This window comes from Egretta garzetta, unplaced genomic scaffold, assembly GCF_000687185.1.
Source record: "Egretta garzetta isolate BGI_Z169 unplaced genomic scaffold, ASM68718v1 scaffold416, whole genome shotgun sequence".
NCBI lineage: Eukaryota > Metazoa > Chordata > Aves > Pelecaniformes > Ardeidae > Egretta > Egretta garzetta.
The window spans coordinates 411,948-435,486 of NW_009260072.1; the positions used below are offsets into that span (position 1 = coordinate 411,948).

The 23,539-nt window shown below is 38.7% G+C and overlaps 1 protein-coding gene across 3 annotated transcripts in view; it reads right to left on the reverse strand.

Annotated features, from left to right (window-relative positions):
- DPP10 (dipeptidyl peptidase like 10) overlaps positions 1–23,539 on the reverse strand; it is a 235,183-nt gene that overhangs the window by 142,250 nt on the left and 69,394 nt on the right. For all 3 annotated transcript variants that reach the window (XM_035896713.1, XM_035896712.1, XM_009641235.2), the window contains one exon: positions 8,710–8,804. In XM_035896713.1, coding sequence (XP_035752606.1) covers positions 8,710–8,804 — 95 coding nt within the window. The remainder of the gene's footprint in view (positions 1–8,709; positions 8,805–23,539) is intronic.

A 23,539-nucleotide genomic window follows, 5' to 3' on the forward strand; every position in this document is an offset into this window, starting at 1 on the left:
TAAATGCTGCCCCTTATGACTACGCCTCTGTGGTTTAGCTGTGCTTGATCTCTAAGAAATGTAGCTCTGGACAAATAAGCTCTGAAACGGAGAAACATAGGTCGCTAATTAGGCATGGTCCCTGGATGCAGCAGCAGGGCTAGTTTCCCACCATATCAGCTAGTTAGGAGGCTGGGGGTAATTCAACACTGCTTCACTGTGCAGTCCATATATACCCTTATCCCCTTTCCAAACCACAACAGAGGAAAAGCAAAAAAGAAGGAAAAAGGGGAGGTAATTTCCTTATGTCCCTAATATTTGTCAGTTCTGCCTAGTCACATCAAGACTTAAAATCCATAGGAAAACCATCAGCTGTATGCAACTAGAAAGCACTTCGACCAGATAAATTGCTGGCATCCCTAAATCAGTAACATTTCACACTGTTGCATAGTTCTGAGCCAAAAAAAATGGTTTTTAAACACCTGTACACTGTCTTCCCTTCATAATTCACTAATCTGTCATCCATTTTTCCTATATTGCTGAATTTGATGTTTCGTTTTTTCAAACATGAAAAAATATATATATTCTATATCTGATCTGGCATTCCTCACCCAACCAGAACCCCCACTGGCTGTGTATTTAGGTCTAACTATATTAAACACTGCATTTCTAGGTTTCTTTGAAATACCTCATGTAATAAAGAGCTTTAATTCTGATGATGCAGGATGTGATGATCCCCTGGACAAGCCATGACTGCTACTCTCCCTGTCACCATAGACTGCAAGGGTAAAAGCTAAACAGAGGCAAAAGGACACAGTGCATTTAAAGAGTCTTTTGCCCTTCAGCTCCCCAACCAAGTGATTCTATGATTCCATAATTCCAGCTTCCTTCTCTCATCCATATTCCAAATATGTCTTGCTAAACATAGTTTTGCATGGAAAGAAAAGATGAGAACAGATTGAGACAGTAAGAGAGAAAGTAAAAGAAGTGATTCTGCAACAAATAAATATGAATGACAACCCACACACACACACTATTGGCTTTTCTTCCATTTTTCCGTATGGATGATTAAAATGGAAAACAAAATTCCAATGACAAATATATTCTCAGGTTTGATTTCCAATGTCAATATTTTGCATTGATTTTTTTTTTTTTCATTTTGCATTTTATGTGTGCTTTGCTGTTAAGAGAAATGCCTGTTATGGTTGTGTTTAAGAGAAGTTTTAGGCTGGGTTTAGTTTCTGCACCCTCAGCAAGAGCCCCTTAGCATCAGCTCCTTTTTATTTCTTCTGTTTTCTTAATGCGTAGTTTTGAGTTATTTCTGTACTGGCTACTCTCTTAATTTTTGCTCTATTCTTTCATGTACTATAAAATGTTGTCTTTACTATTTTTGTGGATTTTAACTACTATAACATTTAAATAGTGCCTTATTCATACTCTTTCAAAAATATGCTATAGAGCAGACAGATGGAAGTTACCTGTAATATAGCCTAGCCCAGAGCTGTAATAATACATCCTTATCAACTGTCACACACTTTATAGTAGTCTTTTTCTCATAGTTTCAGTTGGATAGTTTTAAATGAAATAATACCTCACAATTAAAACCAATTAGAGGAATTTTTCACTTCTGCAGAGTTTGCTTATTTGTTGTTTCGTTTTTTCCCTTTAGTTTTACCCCTCCTTCTGTTTCAGTTTCTTGTACTTCTACTTTTCCCAGAAACTTACAGCTTCTACAATCCTATTATTTGTCCTCCTCCAGTTATTGATTAATGCTCACTTAACACACACTTAGGCTTTAAGACTTCTTATTTTTCATCCAGAATAAAATATTTCAAGACCTCTAGACTGTTACTTTAAAGCTTGGTGTCAATACTACTACTTAGGAAATTATACATCTCTCTATATCACATACCTGCATCTGTATCAGAATTTTAACTTACTGGTATAACTGAATAGCGATGTATGGGAGTTCATTAGCATTCATAAGTATTCAGCTCAACTTGTCAGACAGGCATTGACCAAATGGCAATGCATAAGAGGAATCAGATGGGACAGAAATATGCTAGCTGCAAACTGACAAGGCATTTGGCATGTAGCAGTTTCCTCGGGTGGTACCAGCAATCAAGGGAGCAATGGGATTTTCCTTCCATTACCACTGCTGTGACTGAAAGGCGAAGATGGATCACGGGGAGGTTACATGAGAGAGCACCTGAGAGCAGAGCTTAGCAGAGGAGCAAGCCCTGCAGCCGTAAAAACAGGAGACCTCTGAGAAGAGAGTCAGGTTGTAATTAGGAAAACGCACGATAATTAGAATGTTGAAAAACTTGGGTTTCCAAGGTTACATTTCTTATTGCACTATTTCTTGTATCACCCGAGCATTTAATCTAGATCCAAAACGACTGCAACGCTGTGTTTTAACTGTTAACACTCACGTTTCCTATCCAGTATAAGAGATGAATGTGCCTTAAAACACGATCTAAGCTGAACTCTACCCCATGGATAATGGCCATCGTGGATGGGTGGTTCTGAAAACCACAAACCAAATCCCCCAAACCCACCTGAAACTCTTCATGCAGTCCCAAGATGCTTTCACACACAGGGAGGTGACTGTAGGCTACAAAACTGGCATGAACAGAGCTTATGGGAGCCTGACAACATTGCCTCCCTAGCAAAAAATAACCTCTAACCAATAAATCACAATCCCCCTCCCGCCCCACCCTTCCCCATGTTTGGTATAGTTAATGCTTAACTATTTTCTGTATCAAGGAATGATCTCGTCAGGAGTATTATTTAGAAAGATCCCACACAGAGCTACCCTAACTTGACAGTTTGGAGTACTCTCCCCTGCATTTTGTGTGTTGAAACCTCCTTCACTTGGACAAAATCCAATGGCCACCACCAAACCACAGTGACTGCAAACCCTTCCATCTGTCAGGCTTTCCCATCGCTATGCACAGTGGTGCACTGCAACAATAAACCCTAACTCATAAAAACCCCTCTACTGAAAAGGTTTTGCTGAGGGGGTTATTTAACATTTAGAGGAGCATGGGAGAGCAGAGATAATGTTACAATGTTCATAACCACCTATTTACAACATGTGCAGGTCATTAAAATGTCCAGTGTTGCAACGATTACTATTATTTATGTGGTTATATAATGTTGTTTAATGTATTTACCATTATTCACCCTTTCATTAATCTCTTACGCAATGCTCTTAAAATAGGAGCACGTAAACTACTCTTGCAATTAAATCTACATTAATCAACAAAGGAACTATAATTGCATTAAGATGCCACACTGTGTTTCCCATCAAAAGAGGAAGGGGGTCTGGTGGTCAGGAACACAAAACAAAACAAAACAAAAAATCAAAAAGAAGAGAACTATCAACAAGAAGGGCTGTTTATGAACAACACTATGTAAACCAGCACAAAACAGCCCCTGCCAAAAGCTCTGCTCAGACTAAAACTCTCATTCTCTGCTTCTGGCTGCAAGGCCTCCACAGGGTTTTAACAGCTGGGCTGCCACAGCCTAATCATGATTCATGAGCCAAGACTACTCCTGCTCTGCTCACCCTTCTGATGCCATCCCCTAATTAGCAGGCAGCAAGAAGTAATCCTTCTCACTCCATCCTTGTGTAAAAGATGGTCCACAGTAATACGACAATACAACATACTCTAGGGTAGACTCCTGGCAAGCCCCAGGAAACAGGTTTGCAACTTAGTAATACTTGTTTGCTGTGCACCATGATGCAGCTTCCCCTGGAGCTTGAAAAGAATTGTGGAAAGGCACCAAAATCAAGGGGGAGAGCAAGTCAGGAATTTCTGGTTTAAGAGCAGTCCACAGCATACAGCCAGGGGGAGGCTGTTGTCAATACAAGACCCTGCCTGCCCAGGGGGTTGTGGAGTCTCCTTCTCTGGAGATATTCAAAGCCTGCCTCAACGATGTCCTGTGTAACATGCTCTAGGAGAACCTGCTTTAGCAGGGGGGTTGGACTAGATGATCTCCTGAGGTCCCTTCCAACTCTTGCCATTCTGTGATTCTATGATTCTGTTCTAGAGTTCCCAAACTGAAAACAATCATATTTGTATAATCGGGAACTGCAAACAAATCGATAGCCTCTTATTTGATGATTCAAAACGTATCCCAACATATACACTCGAAAGGCTTAAGGAGTTATGCTAGATTCATTTCTGACCCAGGATGCTGGGCTGAGTGTTTGTTAGGGTGTATGCATGGCATCTGAATAATTTTGCATACATCCACCACAAAAACAGTGGAACTGAGGGCTAACAAATAACAGCCTTACCACTTTCATAATTATTGCAGGTTTTTTTACATGGGAGAAATTAAGGCAAAATTTCTAAAGGTTTCTTTCAGAGGATTCAACACATTTGGAAAGCATGGACACACAGTCCCTACACACATTTTCTCTCATCGCTTTGTTTGCTTTTTTCATTTTGAGTTCAAGGATTGTAAAACAGACTAGGGAGGCTGAACTAGAAGCATGATAAGAGACCGGATGGACAACCTTCCCTGAGCAAAAGAAACCACGTGGTCCTCCATGCTCTCCTCTCTAGCTTAGCCAGACGCTAGAATCATAGAATCATTTGGTTGGAAAAGACCTGTAAGATCATCTAGTCCAACCGTACCTGTCCAATACTAAACCATGTCCCTAATCACCTCGTCTACCCATATTTTAAACACATCCAGGGATGGGGACTCAACCACTCCTCTGGGCAGCCCGTTCCAGTGCTTGGTAACCTTTTCAGTGACGGAATTTTTCTTAATGTCCAATCTAAACCTCCCCTGGCACAACCTAAGGCCATTTCCTCTTGTCCTATTGCTTGTTACTTGGGAGAAGAGACCAACACCCACCCTGCTGGAGACCAACTCCACCTTCTCCAGACATGCTCCAGCTCTACAATCTCTTTTCTTGCAGTGAGGGGCCCAAAACTGAACACAGTATTCAAGGTGCAGCCTCACCAGTGCCGAGTACAGGGGCACAATCACTTCCCTGCTCCTGCTGGCCACACCATTCCTGATACAAGCCAGGCTGCTATTGGTCCTCTTGGCCACCTGGGCACACTGCTGGCTCATATTCAGCCATCTGTCAACCAGTACCCCCAGACCCTCAAGCCTGTAGTGTTGTATGGGGTTGTGATCTTATGGCTGGGTTGCATGTGAACTGGTAACCTGCTCTTCGTGACTTTATGCAATAGTTGACGGCAAAAGGTATAAAAAAAAATGCTTGTTAAACACTGGAATTACTTAAGATAAATTTGGCACAATGTTAATTACTTTGGAACTATAATGTGTAATAAAGTATTGCTAAATGCTGAAGAACTGGTAGGCATGTCACTCATGATCAGGGTGATAGACACCTCAGATGATCGAGAACATATTGTAATCACGTATTGAGCCAGCATTGCAAACATCAGGATGCCACACAGTGATTAATGTCTAGGGCTTTTTTTGGCTCCATTTATTAGACTTTCCCAGCCCCCAGCTGTTAACTTTTATATGCCGCTGGCTCAGAATATTAACTGTTTATTAGACAGCTTGAACAGGATGCACTACATGAATAGACTCAAAGGACAAATACTATTAGAAAATGTCTTTCAATTATTATCTCTAGAGATGCTAATAGATATTCTTTGGGCTTTACAAGCTACTCTTTTCACTTGTGTCAATGTATTTGTTATCCATAATACTGCTTTGCTAATAGTTTAATTATACAAAGGCCAGATTGTTTTACTCATAGATTGATTATAGAAAAGGATCCCATTTGGAAAGGACAAATAAAGTGCAGTAATTTCTTCTACTGTCTGAATAAAACCTAATGAAACTGGAAAAAAAAAAAACATTTAAACTCAGGAACTTTGGATAGATATTTCCCTATGGAAAAGAAACGAGCATCTTAGAATGACAAAACACTAGCCCTTCTTCCTTCCAGCTACATAAAGGTATTTTTTTAAAGTGTTTTTTTTTTAAATCTTTTATATATATAACATACATGTTTTTAAAACACTTCAGTCTGCTTTTTTGCTGATACACATGCATCATGAGCATAGTGGCTCTTCAGTAAGGCTATCTTTGACTTTTAGACAATAAGCAACACAAAGAAGGATAAAAGAAATGTACTTTGCACAAAACCAGCAGTCTCTAAGATGCAGAAGAAGAGCCAGTGATCTGTACACAGTGGAAGACTGCTTCAGCGAATTAGTAATAAGGAAAAAAGAAAATCTCTTCTGAGCTGCTGATTCTAATACAGCCCAATCAGTAGTGACAAAGAGCCATTACTAGCCCCTTGCCTCTGCGCAATGAGTTTATCATGGCAGTTCAATTTTCAATGGACAATTATCAACATTACTAAGAAAAACCTGCCACTTCTGTGGGCTGCTTGAACAGAGAGGCAAACAGGAGAGGGAATGCAGATTGAAAGCAGGCTAATAACTTCCATCGAAAGGTGACTCTTCCATGACTAAACCCCTTTGATAGGGAAGAACGAGGGAACTTGCATTGCCACTGCCAATGTTGGATCTGTGCTGTATTTTTTATTAATACAAGACATCTCTGCAGAGTCATTAAACCAGCACCATTCTAATTATGCACCAGTGATTAAGCAGATGTGACATTGAGCGAGGAAAATGTTTGATTAATGATCCAGGTGTCTAACTTTGGAAGAGCACATTTAGCAGCGTGAATTTGGGGACAGTGGAGCTTAGAACAGGACAGCTTTTCATTTCAGCCGTACAGTCTGCCTCTGTAATGTTATGATCTGTTAGGATTGCTGGCCACCTTGTCAACAGACAACTTGGCACAGCAACATTTCCCATTTCTCTCTGCCAAACACACACCAACAAACTTACTGAGTCTTCTGCCCTGTTTTCAGCTTTTTATTCTACTTCCATATGAATAATCATTGCTGGAATTCACTTTACCTCTAAAACTCTTAGCTTTTGACTGAGTACAGAGAGGAGCTTTCAGGAAAAAACACACTTAGGTTTTTATTTGTCTCTGTTCCATATATAATTGTTAAATGGTTGCGTGAATATTATCCATTTAGGATCAGTTTCCCACATTTCTAATTAAGAGGAGGTATCAAGCATCTAGAGCTCTCTCAGTCTGCACGACTTAAGGATAAATCAGTTCCATAAAAAGCCCAGAAAAGAGCAACTTTGTGAAAAGAGGCAATGCTCACAGTGTGAAGCAGCCTGTCTATACTGATCCATCATTACTTGGCAAGACTGGTTTAGCATAATGGCCTGAATAGCTTGTCATGCTGGCATTACACTTGACATCGCATGAGCCAAACACTTGCAGCCAAAAGCATATGAATTCATCTGTGAGGAAACTCAAGTCTTGTCATTAAAGTCAAGTTTTATAGCCAGGGATGTCCAAGCAGCTGCTTGCATTCAAGTTATACACTAAAGGCAATACATAGGCCTGACGCAGTTAATCCTCTACTTAGCCAGACAAGTGCTCACACACACATAGCCAGTTAAGAGGGAAAATGCTTCTGCAATACTTTGTGGTTTGTACTTTACAGAAATTCACCTTTTCACCCACTTTTAATTGTGTCTGCCTGTCTTTTTTGGGGTAGGAGGTACCCTGAGGCACATCCCAGCATATGGAAGGGTGCAGCTTACAGAAAGGGAGCCCCACACATGCATGCCATTAAAATACAATTCTCTCCTCCCTTCTCCTTCATCTTTACATTGATCTAGGAAGTCAGCTTCAAGTTCTTTCTCCTGAACTTCTGCTCTCCTCTTTCTAGTTTGAGGAGTTAGAAGAAAAGGTCACCAGGGGCTTTATGCTTTGAAATGAGGAATCTGTATCAGCAAAGGCCAGGAATAGACCAGGAATAAAATCAGCTTTTGTCAAAGACCACTGATGAAAATGAGTCATCCTTTTGGGTCTGCAAAAGATTTCACTAAATTAAAAATACAGAGATTAACAGTAACAGCCAGTGGTCTGCATGGAGTATTTATCAGGAAAGATTGACAAGCTATATGTTTATGCTGCAAAACCCTGATAAACAAGAATTACAGGGTAGGATGTAAGTGGTATCACTGAGAACAGCACCAAGCAAAGCAAAAGAAAATGTAGACTAAGGCATTAAAACATTTCTTAGCAATTACTGCTAGTCAGAAACATATGCAAACCACTCGTGTATATACTGTTTACTGGTCAAAAAGAATAATCCCCAACCATCTAGTTTGCCATTAAAGCATAGAGGAACATGTAAACCAGAGATTAACAGGACTAGGAAATACATTTTTCTTTGCATATTTAATTGCTTAAAGGAAAATATTCATATGGCTTTTGAACACTTTTCCCCTTTTCTAATAGGGAAAAGCTCTTGACATTTTGTGTAGTGTTCCCCCATTTTATGAATCTCTTATTGTAACAGACATCAGGTAGATTCACCAGCACATATGCCAGGCATGATCCTTCAAGTGGCCTGAACAAAGCATGGACTACAGCCAGCAACATAGCCTCCAACATCTTGGTTATTTACACAGAGGTTAAATAAAACAACAAATAACTTCAGCCAGACATCGTGCACTGACAGAGGAATGGATTATACTTTCAATTTATATATAATCTACTCTAGGTTATAAACATTTTTTCTATAACCTTTCAATAGTATACTCTCTCACTCCTGTTGCAGGAAAAAATGTTAGCAGACTTCCACTAAGAAATGAGTAAATAATATATATTACTTACAAAAGTTGTATTTTCCAATAATAACGTAGTTGTATTTGTTTCTACATTCAGTTCAACAACATGTCCATTCCTATTTTTATACACCACTGCTGTATCTGCAACAACAAAGGCATTCACTGTTAGCAAACACATTATTTAATACAGTCATTAGAATATCTTTATTACAATACGTAAATGAGACTGAGAGAAGAATTGCACTCATAGTATCTAGTTTTGTTGATTTGCCTCATGAGCTTCAAAAATATCAGTTTATGCCATATAGCATGTTCACCTCACTCAAAAATACAGTTTTACTTAAATGGAAATATTTTCAGTGGCAAAAATGAGATTGCTGTGAACGAAGTGACATTTTGAATGTAAAACCGCTCTCACCTAGATATCACTGTCACCCTGACACCTTAAGGTCCAACCATATTCACTATGAAAAGGGCCATATACCAAAGTGAAGTTTTGCAAAGAAAAAAGCTTTTGCTGGACACCATATTCACACACCTTCTTAGAAGTGATTCTAAAAAAAACTTCTGTACTGTTCTGTATCTCTGGTAACTGGATTGACAAAGATATGAGCTATATCTAAAGACAGTCCACATCCTGTGTGGTTAGTACTGGGCCACAGAATACCAGATCATCACATAACGTGAATGCTAGCAAAGGAGGGTTAAAGCTAAATAGGTCCATTTGTAGAACAGTTAAAACACTGCGGGATAAACTGTTGTAAGTTTTTCCTTCTACCACTTACTTGATTTATAAGTTTCTGTAAGAAAAATAATTGAATACACCTGAACTAAGGAAAAAAAAAATTTACAAAATTAATTGTGGCTCCTATGAAAAAAGCTTTGTATCTGTTCGTATGAATACTTGCAAAATTACCAACAAATACACAATAACTACATAAGCCTTGATTTAAAAAAAAAAAAAAAGAGTTCCAAATTTCCCACTATTTCTAATACAAGATTGAAAAGATTGAGTGCTGATTCTTTCACATTATTTAAAACCCAGGTAAAAGATTTATATTTAATCAAATGAAACTATTTTGTTATAAAAATGTAGAAAGCATAAGGGAACTCTCAATTAAGCCTAAGGGAAACACAAAAGAACTTTACTAATCCTCAGTAATGTCTGAGAAATTCATTACAGATCCCTGAATTTTATGAAGTGGGAAGTAAACATAACTGGAGAAAAACGTTATGCTATCATAAAAAACATGCTTTGCTTATTCAGAAAAATGTAGCTGTATTTTAATTGACTGCACAGAAACTCTAGATGTACAGCACTAGTGAATGTCCTCTGGTATGTTCTGTAAAATTAATGAAGCTTCATTTTAAAAGCTTACTAAACTATTTTAGGATCATGGCTGGGAAGTGGAGTGGGATTGATGGAGTTTAGGACAGGATTATGAGAGCTGTTGCTTAGGAAGCCAAATTATATGGTGAAGTGTAGAATTAATAGAAACTTCTTGTAAGGAAAAAGATTTCAAGTATTCATTTTGCATAAAGAAAGGTAACACTTTGTAGGAAGTTATTGTGGTTTCAGGTCACTGGCTACTACTCATCATCAACGTTTTTGCAACTTCTTTTTAGGTTTTTTTTGCATTTAACCTTTTATGTATCCTAGCACTGAAAATCCCCAAAGATGTTGTACCATGGAGCTAGGCAATATTCTAGAAAAAATAAAGTTGTCTGGAGAAAGAGCTGTCCCCAGTTATGAGTAAACCGTAATGTGGGAAATGGGTTGTATAACCCAGAGACATTGAACAGCTGGCAACAACGAGCCACGTTCATTGCCCCTGCTTGAACAGTGCTCTGAACAATGCATTTCTGGTCCGCAGGTGAGACTAATACTCTCCCCAAATCCAGTATCAGAATGTAACCCCTTCTCAGTCATCTACTTTTCTACATGCCACATACATTTGGCCAACAGGATTTATAGCATCACGCCTCATCAACTAATCCTATCAAGAACATTTCACCCAAATAAAGAACTTTCCCTTAAAATTGCTAACTGGACCATGAGTAAAATCCACAGTCCTAGGGCTCTTCTTGCAAGTCATACACACGGTGTGAAACAGCACTTGGAATTACAAACACTGTGAATGACATAAATTAACGCCTTTTTTCTCAAGTTAGGAGAAATTTTATTCAAATGATCAGAACAGAAAACTGAGAGTCAGACTTCTTCAAAAACCAGAGTTTTCTGGATAGTAATTATACCTCTCACTGAACTTGGGCTTTCATCTCTATATTGGATTCAGTAGTTAACTCCTGAAGTGCATAAATTAAATGAACGCTTGCAAGATGCATGGAGAATCTCAGATGAAAGATTATATCAAAACACCATGCAAGCGTTGAACACAAATACAGTCTTCAAAAGTAGTCATATTAATTTATATGGAAATATCATTCCAGTCAACAGCTTTTCAGGCTGGATAATGTGATAGTTGATGGTCACACAACACTATGATGACTGTTTTCATTGATAGCGCAAATGTAAATAAGAGCCATAAACATACATTTGTTTGGAAATTTTTATAACCTAGGCTCAAAAAGTCTACAGAAGAAAGTAACACTTCATCCTTAACATTGTCCATGTATACAGCTGATTGATTTATTTGGTTGATTATCTTGGTGTCTTCACCACAAAGAAGTTCAGTGATCCCTGACACTTCACAAAACCATTCAGAGAAGTAGAGTTCCTACTTCACAGAAATTCTCGTTTAATTTTAAACAAAGAGTAGTAGCAAGTAAAAACCTCTTGGTTGGCCAAAAATTGCAGCACTGAAGAGCCACATTATCCATCTAAGGACATTACTAACATAGAAAGCATTCTTTCTTGAGCAAAGGAGAATGTGAGGAAATTTCTAGAAAGAACATGAGTCATCAAGTCACCAGCCCTGGATGATGTACACAAAACAGTCTTTAAAACAACTCACTGAAACCTTACTACTCGTGATAGTTCTCAAATTTCTGAAAACTTTGGAAACTCCAGAGCATTGGATGGCTGATATGATTATTCTGTGCTACTAAAAGATGAAGACAGACACCTAAGGGTCTGCACATAAGTTATCCTCACATCAATCCCAAATAAAATATGGCACAATAATTCCATGATTCTTCCTACAAAATACTGGCTAGCAATATAATTAAAACCTGATAGCATTTTATGGAACATAGATCTGGTTAAACAAAGTTTGACGGGGTTATGTTTGATAGAGGCAACTATGCTGAAACTGCATATTGGGTTTTCTTCAAGATATTTATTTTATGACATTGTGATTCCAAAGCTACCTTATAGAGAATTAATGGGAAACACACTAGAATAATTAAAAATAGTACCAATAAAAAAATAAAGAGGAAGACAGGGTACTCCTACCAAGTGATCTGTCTCACCTGGTTAACCGATAATTATTGTAGATGGGAGACTGGAATTGAGAGCAGTTATGGAAAGAAAAGCTTATGGGCTTAGACAGAAAAATACTGTCCTACATGTTCTCAGTGCACTATCACGGCAAAAAGAGTTGATGGCATTCTTCAGCATAAGTGGATCACAAGTAAAAGTCCTAGGGGGATCTTCCCCTCTGCTCACACCTCTGGCGAGATTGACACTACTGTAAAATGTCCAGTTCCTGGAATGCACACTGTGAGAATGGGAAACAAGTGAAGAGGAGTGCTAAGAAATTACCAGTGTAACTCTGGAGCAGAAGGCAAACATAAAAATGTAAGCTTGGAATGGTTAAAATTACTCAGCTTAACAACGAGAAAGTTCAAAGATATCTAGGTCATATATATATATATATATAGTTAGGGAAAAGTTGATGACAGGTACAGAGGTTGGGATGTGTGGAACAGCTCAGCAAAGAATATGACAGAATCAGCAGTCCTGGGATGTTTTTTTCTTGAAGATATGCTTTAGATCTTTATGTCAAGAATTAGTTTAGTCTGAATGTGGGTAAAAATATAAAAGGTTGAGTTTGGATGGTGTTGTGGAAGCAAGTATAGGATCTGCAGGTGTGGCGGATATGTATAAGATCTGCAGATGTGGCTGAGCTGTAGGATCTGCAGGTGTGGAGACTTTGGTTTGGGACCAATGAGAAAAGGGATAAATAGCAATGGGATCACTCTGATTGTGCCTATGCAGGAACTTGGGGTCCCTGCCTTCTCTGCCACATGCCTGCAATGCCACAGGATGGCAGTTGCGATCTCTTCTGGCCTGGAATCTCTGGATTTAACTCCCTCTCTTGATTTTCTCATCCACTTCTGCAATGAATCTTTGGGAATACAGGATGGTCTGCACAATATCACTCATGTTTGTAGCTCTGTGCTAAGACAATTTTAATAAAAATCTCAAACCTTTGGTTTTTTAGTTGACTGCCTGTGGGATCAAGGGTTATTTATTTTTCCTTCTGATGCATATTTCATCTCCTGTTTGTGCCTTCTACTCCACTTTCCTACAAACTATCAAATATTGATCTCGGCTGCAGATGGGATACTGGGGTTGGTTAGCGCTGCAGCCTCATTCAGAGCATCCGTGTGGGTGTATGCCTGGTATGACGCTCAAAGGCACAGCATGCAAATTCCACAATCTCAGAAGAGAAATTTTTCCCAGGCAGACAAAATGGACTACCTCTCTTTCTCCCTTCCCTGCCTTACCCTGCCGCAGGTGGTCTAGTTTACCTGCTGAGATGGTTCGGGTGCAGCTTACCAAATTAATTCACTCGATTGCAGGGGAAAAGATTGCCATAAATACCTTTCTTGTTCTCTCCGTTGCATATTTAAGGTTTTTCATCAGAACTGCAGTATTTAGTTTAGTTAAATGCATTGGTTATATTAGAAGACAAATTTGATGGCAGGTTGAATAAGGGAACAAAGTTGGTGATTCAGCAGTCGCTCTGATGATAGACAGAAAAATGTATGGGAGGCTCAGCTATTATTATAGTTAACTGTATTTGGGAAGAATTTACTCCACCTTTATTTTGAGCTCATTTCTAAACCTGACTCTAAGGGAGGCTGCCTAGTGGACATACAGCTCTGTAAACCAAACCTGCTGCTGAATAGGTTCTCTACAACTTATTTAGCTTTCACAAATTATGCAACATTAAATAAAATATTACATGAAAACAAACTTCAAAACCAAAATTATTCTGTGGTCATTGCAGCATAATATTTTTACCTGAGTCAGTAACATAAATATTACATCCTCTTACAAAATTATATTAGCTGTAGAACCAACAATTAATTTATTGTGAGGCTAAATGTCCAAATTCTTATGCTATTGTATGTTTTTTAAAGTAAATATTTTCATCTTGTGCTCTATCTCTAGCAACGAATGTGGAACAAATGTTCTGCTGAAACGACTAAGCCACACAATTTAAATCAGTTTGGCTGTATATATCAATATCATAAATATAGCCCTCAGTGATGCAACTATTACGTAAATATGGAATCATCACACCTCAGGTGTTTTTAAAATGACAGCAGCACATAAATAGTTTTTCTAAGGCTGTTCTTTTTATAGGTTCAACACTGATTAATGTTCTGCACGGGATCAGGCTACGTGTTGTTTGCAGGAGATGCAGCTCTATACTGTGCCCGGACTAATATATATTGTTCCAGGGAATGTCAAAGTACAGGCAAAATATCATAAGATGCAAAGAAATCAATGCAAAACTTTTCGTATTTGACAAGCAGCTTGACCCCCATCCATTCTCCAAGAACTTCTTTACCCTCATTTATTGAATTGACAATATTCTGCCATGTCCTAAATGCTACAGAATTAATTTGCAGCACTCACTGTTCCAACTAGCTTCACATGGCATCATATAAGTTCACATTCTCTAAAAAAATTCAGCCCCTTTTAAATTCTAATGAAAAATAATGCATTATTCTGGGGAAAAAATGGACTAACTTCCACCCTTAATTAATCATCATCACTGAAGATCAAGCCTTGGACTACGCTAGTGTAAGAATTTGGCCCAGAGTCTATATGGCCTTTAACAATACAGCTTTCTGAAAGCAGGACACTGAATGGTGGTGATTTATTTGATGAGTATAAGCTCTGATTTCACACGTCACTGAACTTAAGCAACTCATCCTGTAATTTAAATTACACAGACTGGGTTAAAAGGACAAGTTACCATATACTTTAAAGCAAACCTAAGTTGTGACTAAACCTCCATATTCAAAACACTTAAAAATTTACTATTGTTTAGAGCCAGCCTCTATTATCTTTACTCGGAATGATTATATCTGTAAGCAGTGCTATAAGAAGTGGTATCGAGACTGCAATTGCTTTGCCAAATAAATTATCTAATTATTTCAAACAACAGTTGGGTGACATTAGTCCACTGAGCTGTGTTTTTATTCTCTTTCACCAGCATTCCCCAAATGAACATTACTTGTTCTTTCACCAACTTGAAAAACAAGATTTACTTAAAGACAGACATTGCACCTTACTTCACAAGGATACAATTAATATTAAGTAGGGTAACTATTTCCTCAGAAACCAACCTTTTCCTGACTTACAGATGCACAAGTGTGTTGCGTTAAAAACTTTATTACATAAAGCCAGTTTCCTGCTCCAAAGAATTAGAGAAGACAATACAAAAGATAATAGATAAAGAAGATACACAAGGAGCTGAGGTAATTTGCCACAGGTCACACAGACCATCAATAGCACATTGAGAAACAAAAATCTATTGATTTTTAGTCCACTTTCACCTTAATATTGATCCAATTTTTTAGTAGTTGGAAGTTTTCTTCTTTTCTTGGTGGTATTGCATATTCAGACCTGCACATGACACAAAAAGCTCCAGGCTACTTATCACATTTATTTTTCTTATATTCCCATGAGGGCACTCCAAAAGAATCCCTGTGTGCCTTAAACTGTTGACACACTTATTAACTGCGCATTTCAGCTCTAACAGTCAAGAGGAAGCCAGTCATGTCCTACCTGTGAATGAACAAAGTGGACATGAAATGTTGCACAATTTCTGTAGGTCTCTGAATCTGGGATATATTACAAGAGATCCCAGACCAATGGAGGTATGAGACATGTCCAGTTAACAAAGTACTAAGTCATCACTGTTGTACTTGGAAAGTTCCAACAGCTTCAGGAGCAAGTGGGGATTCCCTGATAAAGCATAAGAGCAAGAAGGCTGCCCTGCATGGACTCTGAGACTTTATGAAAACTTAAAAGAGGCAGCTTAGGCTCACTAAAGCCATGGGAGTTAGGAGATTCCTGAATCTGAGCCTCTGAAATTCTGTGCATGCTTCCTCTTAGCCATGCGAGAGTTGTATTGTGGGTTTGTTTTTATTGGATATTATTCTATTCACAGACATTTTAAACTGTGAATTTTAACCTGTGAATACACATTGTGTTTTTCCTCTAGCTGTTAACAGTCATCACAGCAATCCAAGCTTATCATAAAACTAAAAGCTGCCTAGCTTGTAAATCTACATTGCTACCATGTTCACTGAGATTAACTTGAATAATCGCTGCGGGTGCTAATAGTGACAAGGAGTAACAGAATCAATAGTAGTCCCTGGGGAAAAATAAAAATCACAACCCTAGCTCCTACTAAATTCACAGTACTGTTAATGTAAATTTTGTTTGCCAAACAAAAATACTTTGGTAGAGTATTTGCTGAATTTGGGGGTTTTGTTGATAATAAGGTTTATCTCATGGTAACTCCTGAGATAAACTTGTGTGGATCCATCAATTTCAATGGAGACATGCCAAGTCCAACTTGCTAGGACCTGGCTCAATAGTGTTTTAGAATTTACTAATACTGATATTGAATAGTTTCAAGAAAAAAAAATATTTATAAAGAAGGTACACAGAGCATAGACAGCTAATTCCTGGCTAATTTGTACACAGCACTGTAAATCTTAGCCTAAGCTAGTTGCCTAAGGGAGCCCAGGAGTAGTAGGCACTGCCGTTCTTTAAGTATTCGCATCCTAACCTCCCCTCACTTACAAATGATGAGCTTTACAGAAATCTGATGGGCTTTTGTCCACTTTGTTCTCTGTTCTCATGATAATACAGAACAGGGACCCAAATCTGGGGCTTTTCCCTATCCAGCAAGTACCATAGCAAGAGGAGCAGATGCATCCTCCCATCCCTCTAGCAGAGCCTGCCTTTCGCTCGGCCGGCAGAGGCCCAGCTGATGAGCCCTGGGGCTCCTGTTCGAGGGCAGGGCCCAGGGATGTTGCTGGCGATACAGCAGCATCAGTGCTCGGGCCATTTTGTGCATAGAAACCATGAGATACTAAGGCAATCTCCCAAACAGTCCCGAGAGCTTCAGTAGCATCCAAAAAGTGAAGGAAAGAGAAGGAGGGACGTCCAAGTAATGCTGAAAATCTGCTCCACAAAATATCTAGAATAAGGAGGCCTCAGGGCAGTCTTTTGAAATTACTGACAGTGTTAACCTGAAGATTGTAAATGTTTGTTTTCCCATCAAAAATATTTACAAAGCTTTGGTTTGTTTAAACAAAATTCTGCTTTGCAGCACAAATAGGATTAGCAAGTCAGTCCTCCTTTTCCTTATATTTTACACTTTTTAAAAATACAAACATGAGAAGGTTGATACCTTGCTATCAACATATATGTCAATCAGCCTTTGCTATACACAGTATTATTAGAACTGCAGATGGCTTTTCATTAAATTGATTATAGAAAATGTCATGCTAATTAAAATAGAGAATGCTTTCTGATTTAATGAACAGGAGGTGCTAGACAAATCTTTGTCTAATTAAGTGTTTGCTAATTAAATAAAATAGTCATTTACAAAGATATTACAGATACAGACCAAATTTCAATATGCCAGATAAGTCACGTGTCAGCTGCTTTTCTAAAAGGTTAGGCTCTTGTTAGCAGTGCTTTCAAGAAAACATTTATTTTGCACTAGTTTTATAATGTAAACTGTGACTCTTCTAGACAATCTTTCATTATACAGAAGATTCCCTATTCAAAATGGTTTGCAAAGTTGTAGACACAGGCAAATCCTGTACTTTCTGACTTCCACAGGTGGTCTCCTTGCCTTTCCCTTCTAACGCCCAACACAAACTAAGCAAAAACCAGGAGAAGATCTTACGGCACAGTAGCTACAGAAATGGAAGCAGCACAGTCACAGCAGCATCCCACCGGACACAAACACATCAGCTCTTCTGAGAAGGTGGACTTCTTAGTTATTACACAGAACTATATTAACATGGCAGAGCCCAAGAGAGAGCAGATCTCGGCTGTTATGCTGACATTGATGGACTAATCAGCCTAACCAAAACCAACCTGGCTTTTTTTTTTAATTACGCTTTATTGCATGTTGTGTATTTGTGCAGAAAGGAGCAACTAGCACAAACTAGGAGTTGCAGGTGTTCACACAAAATCTATCGTCCTACCTTCTCCAACTCCAGAATAAAGTGACCAGGCACTCTGGACTGGCCCAGATAATTCAAATCTCCATCCCTTATCAATGTATCTTCCTCCTTTCCTAATCTTGTCATCAGATATCATACCAAGTCATGCTCAACCATTTTCAGTGGTCCCAATTACTTTAGTATATCAATGTATGAAGATCTTCAATTCTCTCAACAGTCACTATTCATTTACAAAATCACAGATTTCTTCCCCATCATGCAATTGTGCAGGATCCTGCCTCATTATTACAGCTGATGTATAGTATATCCTCATATAGTACAGCAGCTGCTGGCATGGGGACATGCCAGCACTTCAGGCGGGACAGAGGAAGTAGACAGATCCTGAATATTAACAAATCCACTGGGGGATTGATTTACAAGAAAAAAATAGAGTAGTGAAATATATAGTGCAGTTAAACTTGAGTTCTTGAGTTTGAACTAAAGCTTATAAATATTCACTGCAGAGCTGTGGGAGGGAAGAAGGTGGACAGTGGCCATCAGCCACAGGTAGCAATGCCTGCGACCAGCTGAGCTGGAAGAACATGACTGTCTACTGCCTAAGTTACTTCTGTACATGTGTTTGAAAGATGTAAATACAAGGGAAGGAGCTGAATTAGTTCACGAAGACACCAAAGATTTAGCTGTATAGGATGAAATGCATGTCATCACAGAGTATGTTGCTGAATAAAGTCCTGGTGACTGTACTGGGGCTCTACCCAGACACACTGTGGAATCCAGGTGCCGTCAGCTTAGTTTTCACAGCAAACCTAACTATCACACCCATGTTTTTGAAAGATACATTCCTCTTCTATGTACTGCAATGATAACACAAAGCTGTTCTAATTTAGAAATTTCCAAGTTTTTCCTACAAGTTTACCAATTTATTAACTGGTAACTTAAATTGCAACCCCAAGGGGGTTTGGTCCTGCCATCCATGGCAGACAGCAGAAACACCTTGCTGGAGCTATTTCTTCTCCAGTCTTCCTGGATGGAGAAATTTTTCTGTAGATCTTTTCTACTTCCCTGGGACTCTGCTTGGGAGATCTACACAGATCTGCTCACTCAGACTTCCCAAATCCAGGCTGCCCCAGCAGGGTTTGTCTCATTTTCTCGATTTCAGGAGCACACGTAGGACAACACAGTTCCAGCTGAGCTCCAGCTTTCTGAAATGATCAATATACCACGTGACGGGAAGATGTTAACTTAATCACTTAAGGAGCTAATAATTACAAAAAGCTGAAAGAAAATAGGACTTATGCCATAATTAATCAAAAGCAATAAAAGTCTCCACTTTTAAAGCACAACTGGACAAAGCACTACAAAGCAAATTAATAAAAATAAATGAAAATGCAAAGACTTAAGTGTGCACTAGCATAAAAGGGAAGCAGTTATCTAACCTAAGGAGCAATCAGTTGATGGACTAAAGCACAAGGTTTGACTATTTTTGCCATTCCTCCTCACGCTTTCCCCGCTCCACTTTTTTTAATGAAGAAATCTCCATCTGTATTTCTGTCGTTACTGGAACGAAAATGCTAGGGCTCTTCATTTCCCCCACTAGAGCAAAGCACTAAACATGATTTCATGGTGTTAAAAGCTAGGATAATAGACTTGAGTCTATTAGCCCATTCCAATTTGTTTGAAATGCAACTAACAGTAAATCAGCACCGAGAGAGAAGAGGGGAAGGGGCAGTATTCACATCAGACAGAGCCTTCCTAGTAGGCTACATCACTGCTCGTGTGCCATGCAACTCCGGTAAGGCCCACCAGGTTATTACTCCTGGATACCTTCTGGTACCTACATTTTTATTGAGGTGTTCTATTGATAAAAAAATTTATAGGGACTTTAAATTAGAAAATGGTCTTAAGGTGCTAAAAACTTCAAAGAAGAGGAGTCAGGCAAGTTAAAGCAGCACTTCGGTTTTCTCACCCCACATTGCGCAGTGATGGTGAAACATCAGACATTGTTGGAGATGTAATTCTGCCAGCCAGAACATTCCATCTTTTCCTAAATTTCCCACTAAACTGCTCAGCTTTCCCAGCTATGTGGGAACATTTTTGGTAAGGAATGAAAAGAAAAAAAGAAAAAAAAAAAATCTCTGGTTTCTCTCTTGCATTGCTCCAAGGACCATTACAGAGCCAGATTGGCAATGCACTCAGCCAGCTGTTGCCCAAATAATGTACATATCCCTAGACTACTGAGAAAATTAGGGAACAAATTGTCAGTCTCACTGACACATCCTATCCCAGCCTCTTCCCCAGAGAGATATTAAGGTATCTCAATACAGCAGCAGTTCTCTGACAGCCTCGGGTGTTGACCTTTCTGCCGAGACTGTCAAGAGGACAAGCCAGATGGGATGCGGATGGCTCTGCTTCGGAGCGGACAGTGTGGCCTAGGCTGGATTTTACACAGATTATGAATTGGCAAGGCTGCACTTTGGATAAGATACAGTGATTTCAAGGAAGGAAGATTTATATGCTTCTCTACTCCTATATAATTACAATTCTGAAATAAAACCAGGTATTTCAACCTGCAATGGAAACACACACTTCCTGTGCCTCTCAAACACTCCTGAGAGCTCACCATAGTTCCTACTTCAGCGGTGCTCTAGATGTGACTGGCGTTTCATAGACAAGCCCAACAAGTGAGAAAATTAAAATTCAATGGCTGTGCATATATCACAGTAGACGACCAGTCTCTGGAGCAGCTGTAGGGCTGCAGTTTGTTCACCCCCTTTTGTCCATGTGAAGGCGTCTCAGCAAGCTGATTCAGTGAGAGCTGATGGCTCAGTGCCAACCATCACACTCAGGCTGTGGGTTTGCAGTAGAAAGATCTCAAGTATAGAATCGAAGTGGCCTCAGGGCTGTCCTTAACGAGCTGTGTAATGTACCCCTTGAGAATCTGGAACTCCTGGCAGAGGACGTCAAAGGCAAAGGAGGTCACACTGTAGGATTTCCAGCTCTACACTGATAATGCTGACGCTTATTATTTACCACTCTCCAGTTAATTTCTGTAGTACATGGAAATTGTACAGGCTGTAGTAAACTTCATCTTGAAGAAATTATAATCAAAATAGAGGATACAGAGCATGGGATTATGCAATGTTGTATCTAAACCCTAAATGAGAGCAAGGATAGTCTAGAGTCAGATATTTGCTAACGAAGAAACTTGCAAGATGCTATTGTGGAAAACAAGTATTCACAGGCTTTTGAAAGGTGAAACAAATACACATATACCATCAAATTAGCTTTACCTAGTTCTTATCATACGTTTCACCCAGGATAAGATGAGCTTCTACCAATGTATCACAACTCTCCAACTTTAGTCAATGAAATCAGAGCACAATATATTATGACCCAAAAGAAAAAAAAAGCCATTAGAAAAAAAAACCAAAAACATTAAATACCAATTTTCAGAGTATGATGGTGGCAAATAACATTCCCATTCAGTGCTCCATTTTCCTTAATTTTTAATGACTATTTACTTCTTCAGAATAAGCTTTCTACTGTAATGAAAATGACAATCACCAAATTTACCACGCCTGGCATTGCTATCATAAGACTGCATCACACACACAAAAAAATTACCTCATTAGCCATTACACAAGTGAAATCTCCTCTCCAATAAATGGGTTGACTGTCTTGACCCATAGTCAATACAGGGAGAGAATAATCTAAGAATGAAAATAATGTTGATTATCTATTGGAGTGTGTCATAATATTCAGTGACCAAAAGAACATTCAATTCTATCCAGTCTAATGTGAATGGGTCTCTACTGCCTCTTCCATGACTAGTGCACCAGAGTGCATCTGCATTTCACAAATGGTACTAAATCTTCAGTCCTCAACAAAACTAGGAAATTATTCAAATGACAAAAATGCTTTTGATGTATTTACTACTATGAAAAAGTATTAATAACAAAAATAGACATGCTTCCTTTATGGACACACGATCTTTTCCTTGAGACTCTGCACATGTGGATGAAAGCCTCCTCCAGCACCGCAAACACACTGCCACTTGGTGTAAACGCTAGTCACCATAGCTGCTATTTTGTCTAGGAGTGAACAGGGCATCTCCATAGCTCAAATTCTACCTCTGCCTCCAGAAATAGTTATATCATCATCAACTGGATGGTGGTAATGTACACCATTTGAGATGGGGAACATGCAGTAGAAAACATTCCTAATTAGCTGTGAAAACCATTCCGCTCTATTTTTTATTACTTTGTGTGTAGGTCTAAGAGTGAGCATCTGCTAACTACTGAGTAGCAAAGGGCAAAAGTTTGTGATCTTAGGTACACAGTTTAAATCTACTCTGAAATTCTGACTTACAGATAACAGTAAGATGTATTTCACAGCTATCGATTTGCTGCCACTGAAAATGAAATTAAACTTAAAAATATGACGCTGAATAATAACTTTGAAGTATCTGTGTGCAACAGAAATGCTCCATATTTTAATAAATATTCATCATTATGGCAGTAGGTACAAAAAATTCAGTAAGCCACCACTGCATTTACTCTCAGCCTTTTTCAGCGAGATATTTATCACGTGCTTCAACTTCATTGCACTGAATCCAACGGCTTTGCTAGAATTTAGACATCTTTGTTAAAATCCTGATTGTAATGGAGTTAATGAGTTTTGCTTCACAGTGCAGTGGACCCACAATTTAGCAGGTGTAGCTAAATGTCACAGAACTACACGACTGACAGGACTTGGTTTTTATATTTTATACTACAAAGGATAAACAAAATAACATAAGTTATTATAAAAATAAACAAAGGTAGGCAATTTTCTGTTCACACTTAATTATTTAACCTGCTCTTTCCAAAATAGCAGGTGTCTCATTCTGATTTATGAGAAAAACATGTTGATTAAATGAAGATCATTAGCTCTTGAGAATTATCATGCAACCAGTAATACATAAATCACATTGGGGCACCATTTTGTGATTTTATTTGCATTTTTTTATGAACCTAAAATACCAGTCTATATTAAATTATTTCTACTTATCAGTCATCTGGACTTTGAGTAGAAATTAGACATTCAAGAGTCACATGTGCCATTAACATTTTTGCACAAAGTATTAAATCCTGTGCATCTAAATTTCACTTGTGAAATGAAAGCACTTAAGAGGTTTTCTTTTCGTATGTGCTCATTGCCTACTATACTACTGGAGTTCTTGGGCAATACCCATGCTAGCTAATTTGAAAATTAAATGGTGAGTGTGTAGGTCTCTAGTCAACACAGATATGGAAACACAGTTTTGGCATCAGCATTTGAAAACACTGGCAGAATTTCATTTGGCATTCGTTTGTTTTGAATATCATTGTCTAGTCTGTACATGTAATTCCACTGGTCTGCTGAAGCGTGGGGAATTAGACAGGCAGTGCCAGTAACCACATAGGATCACCAGGACAGTG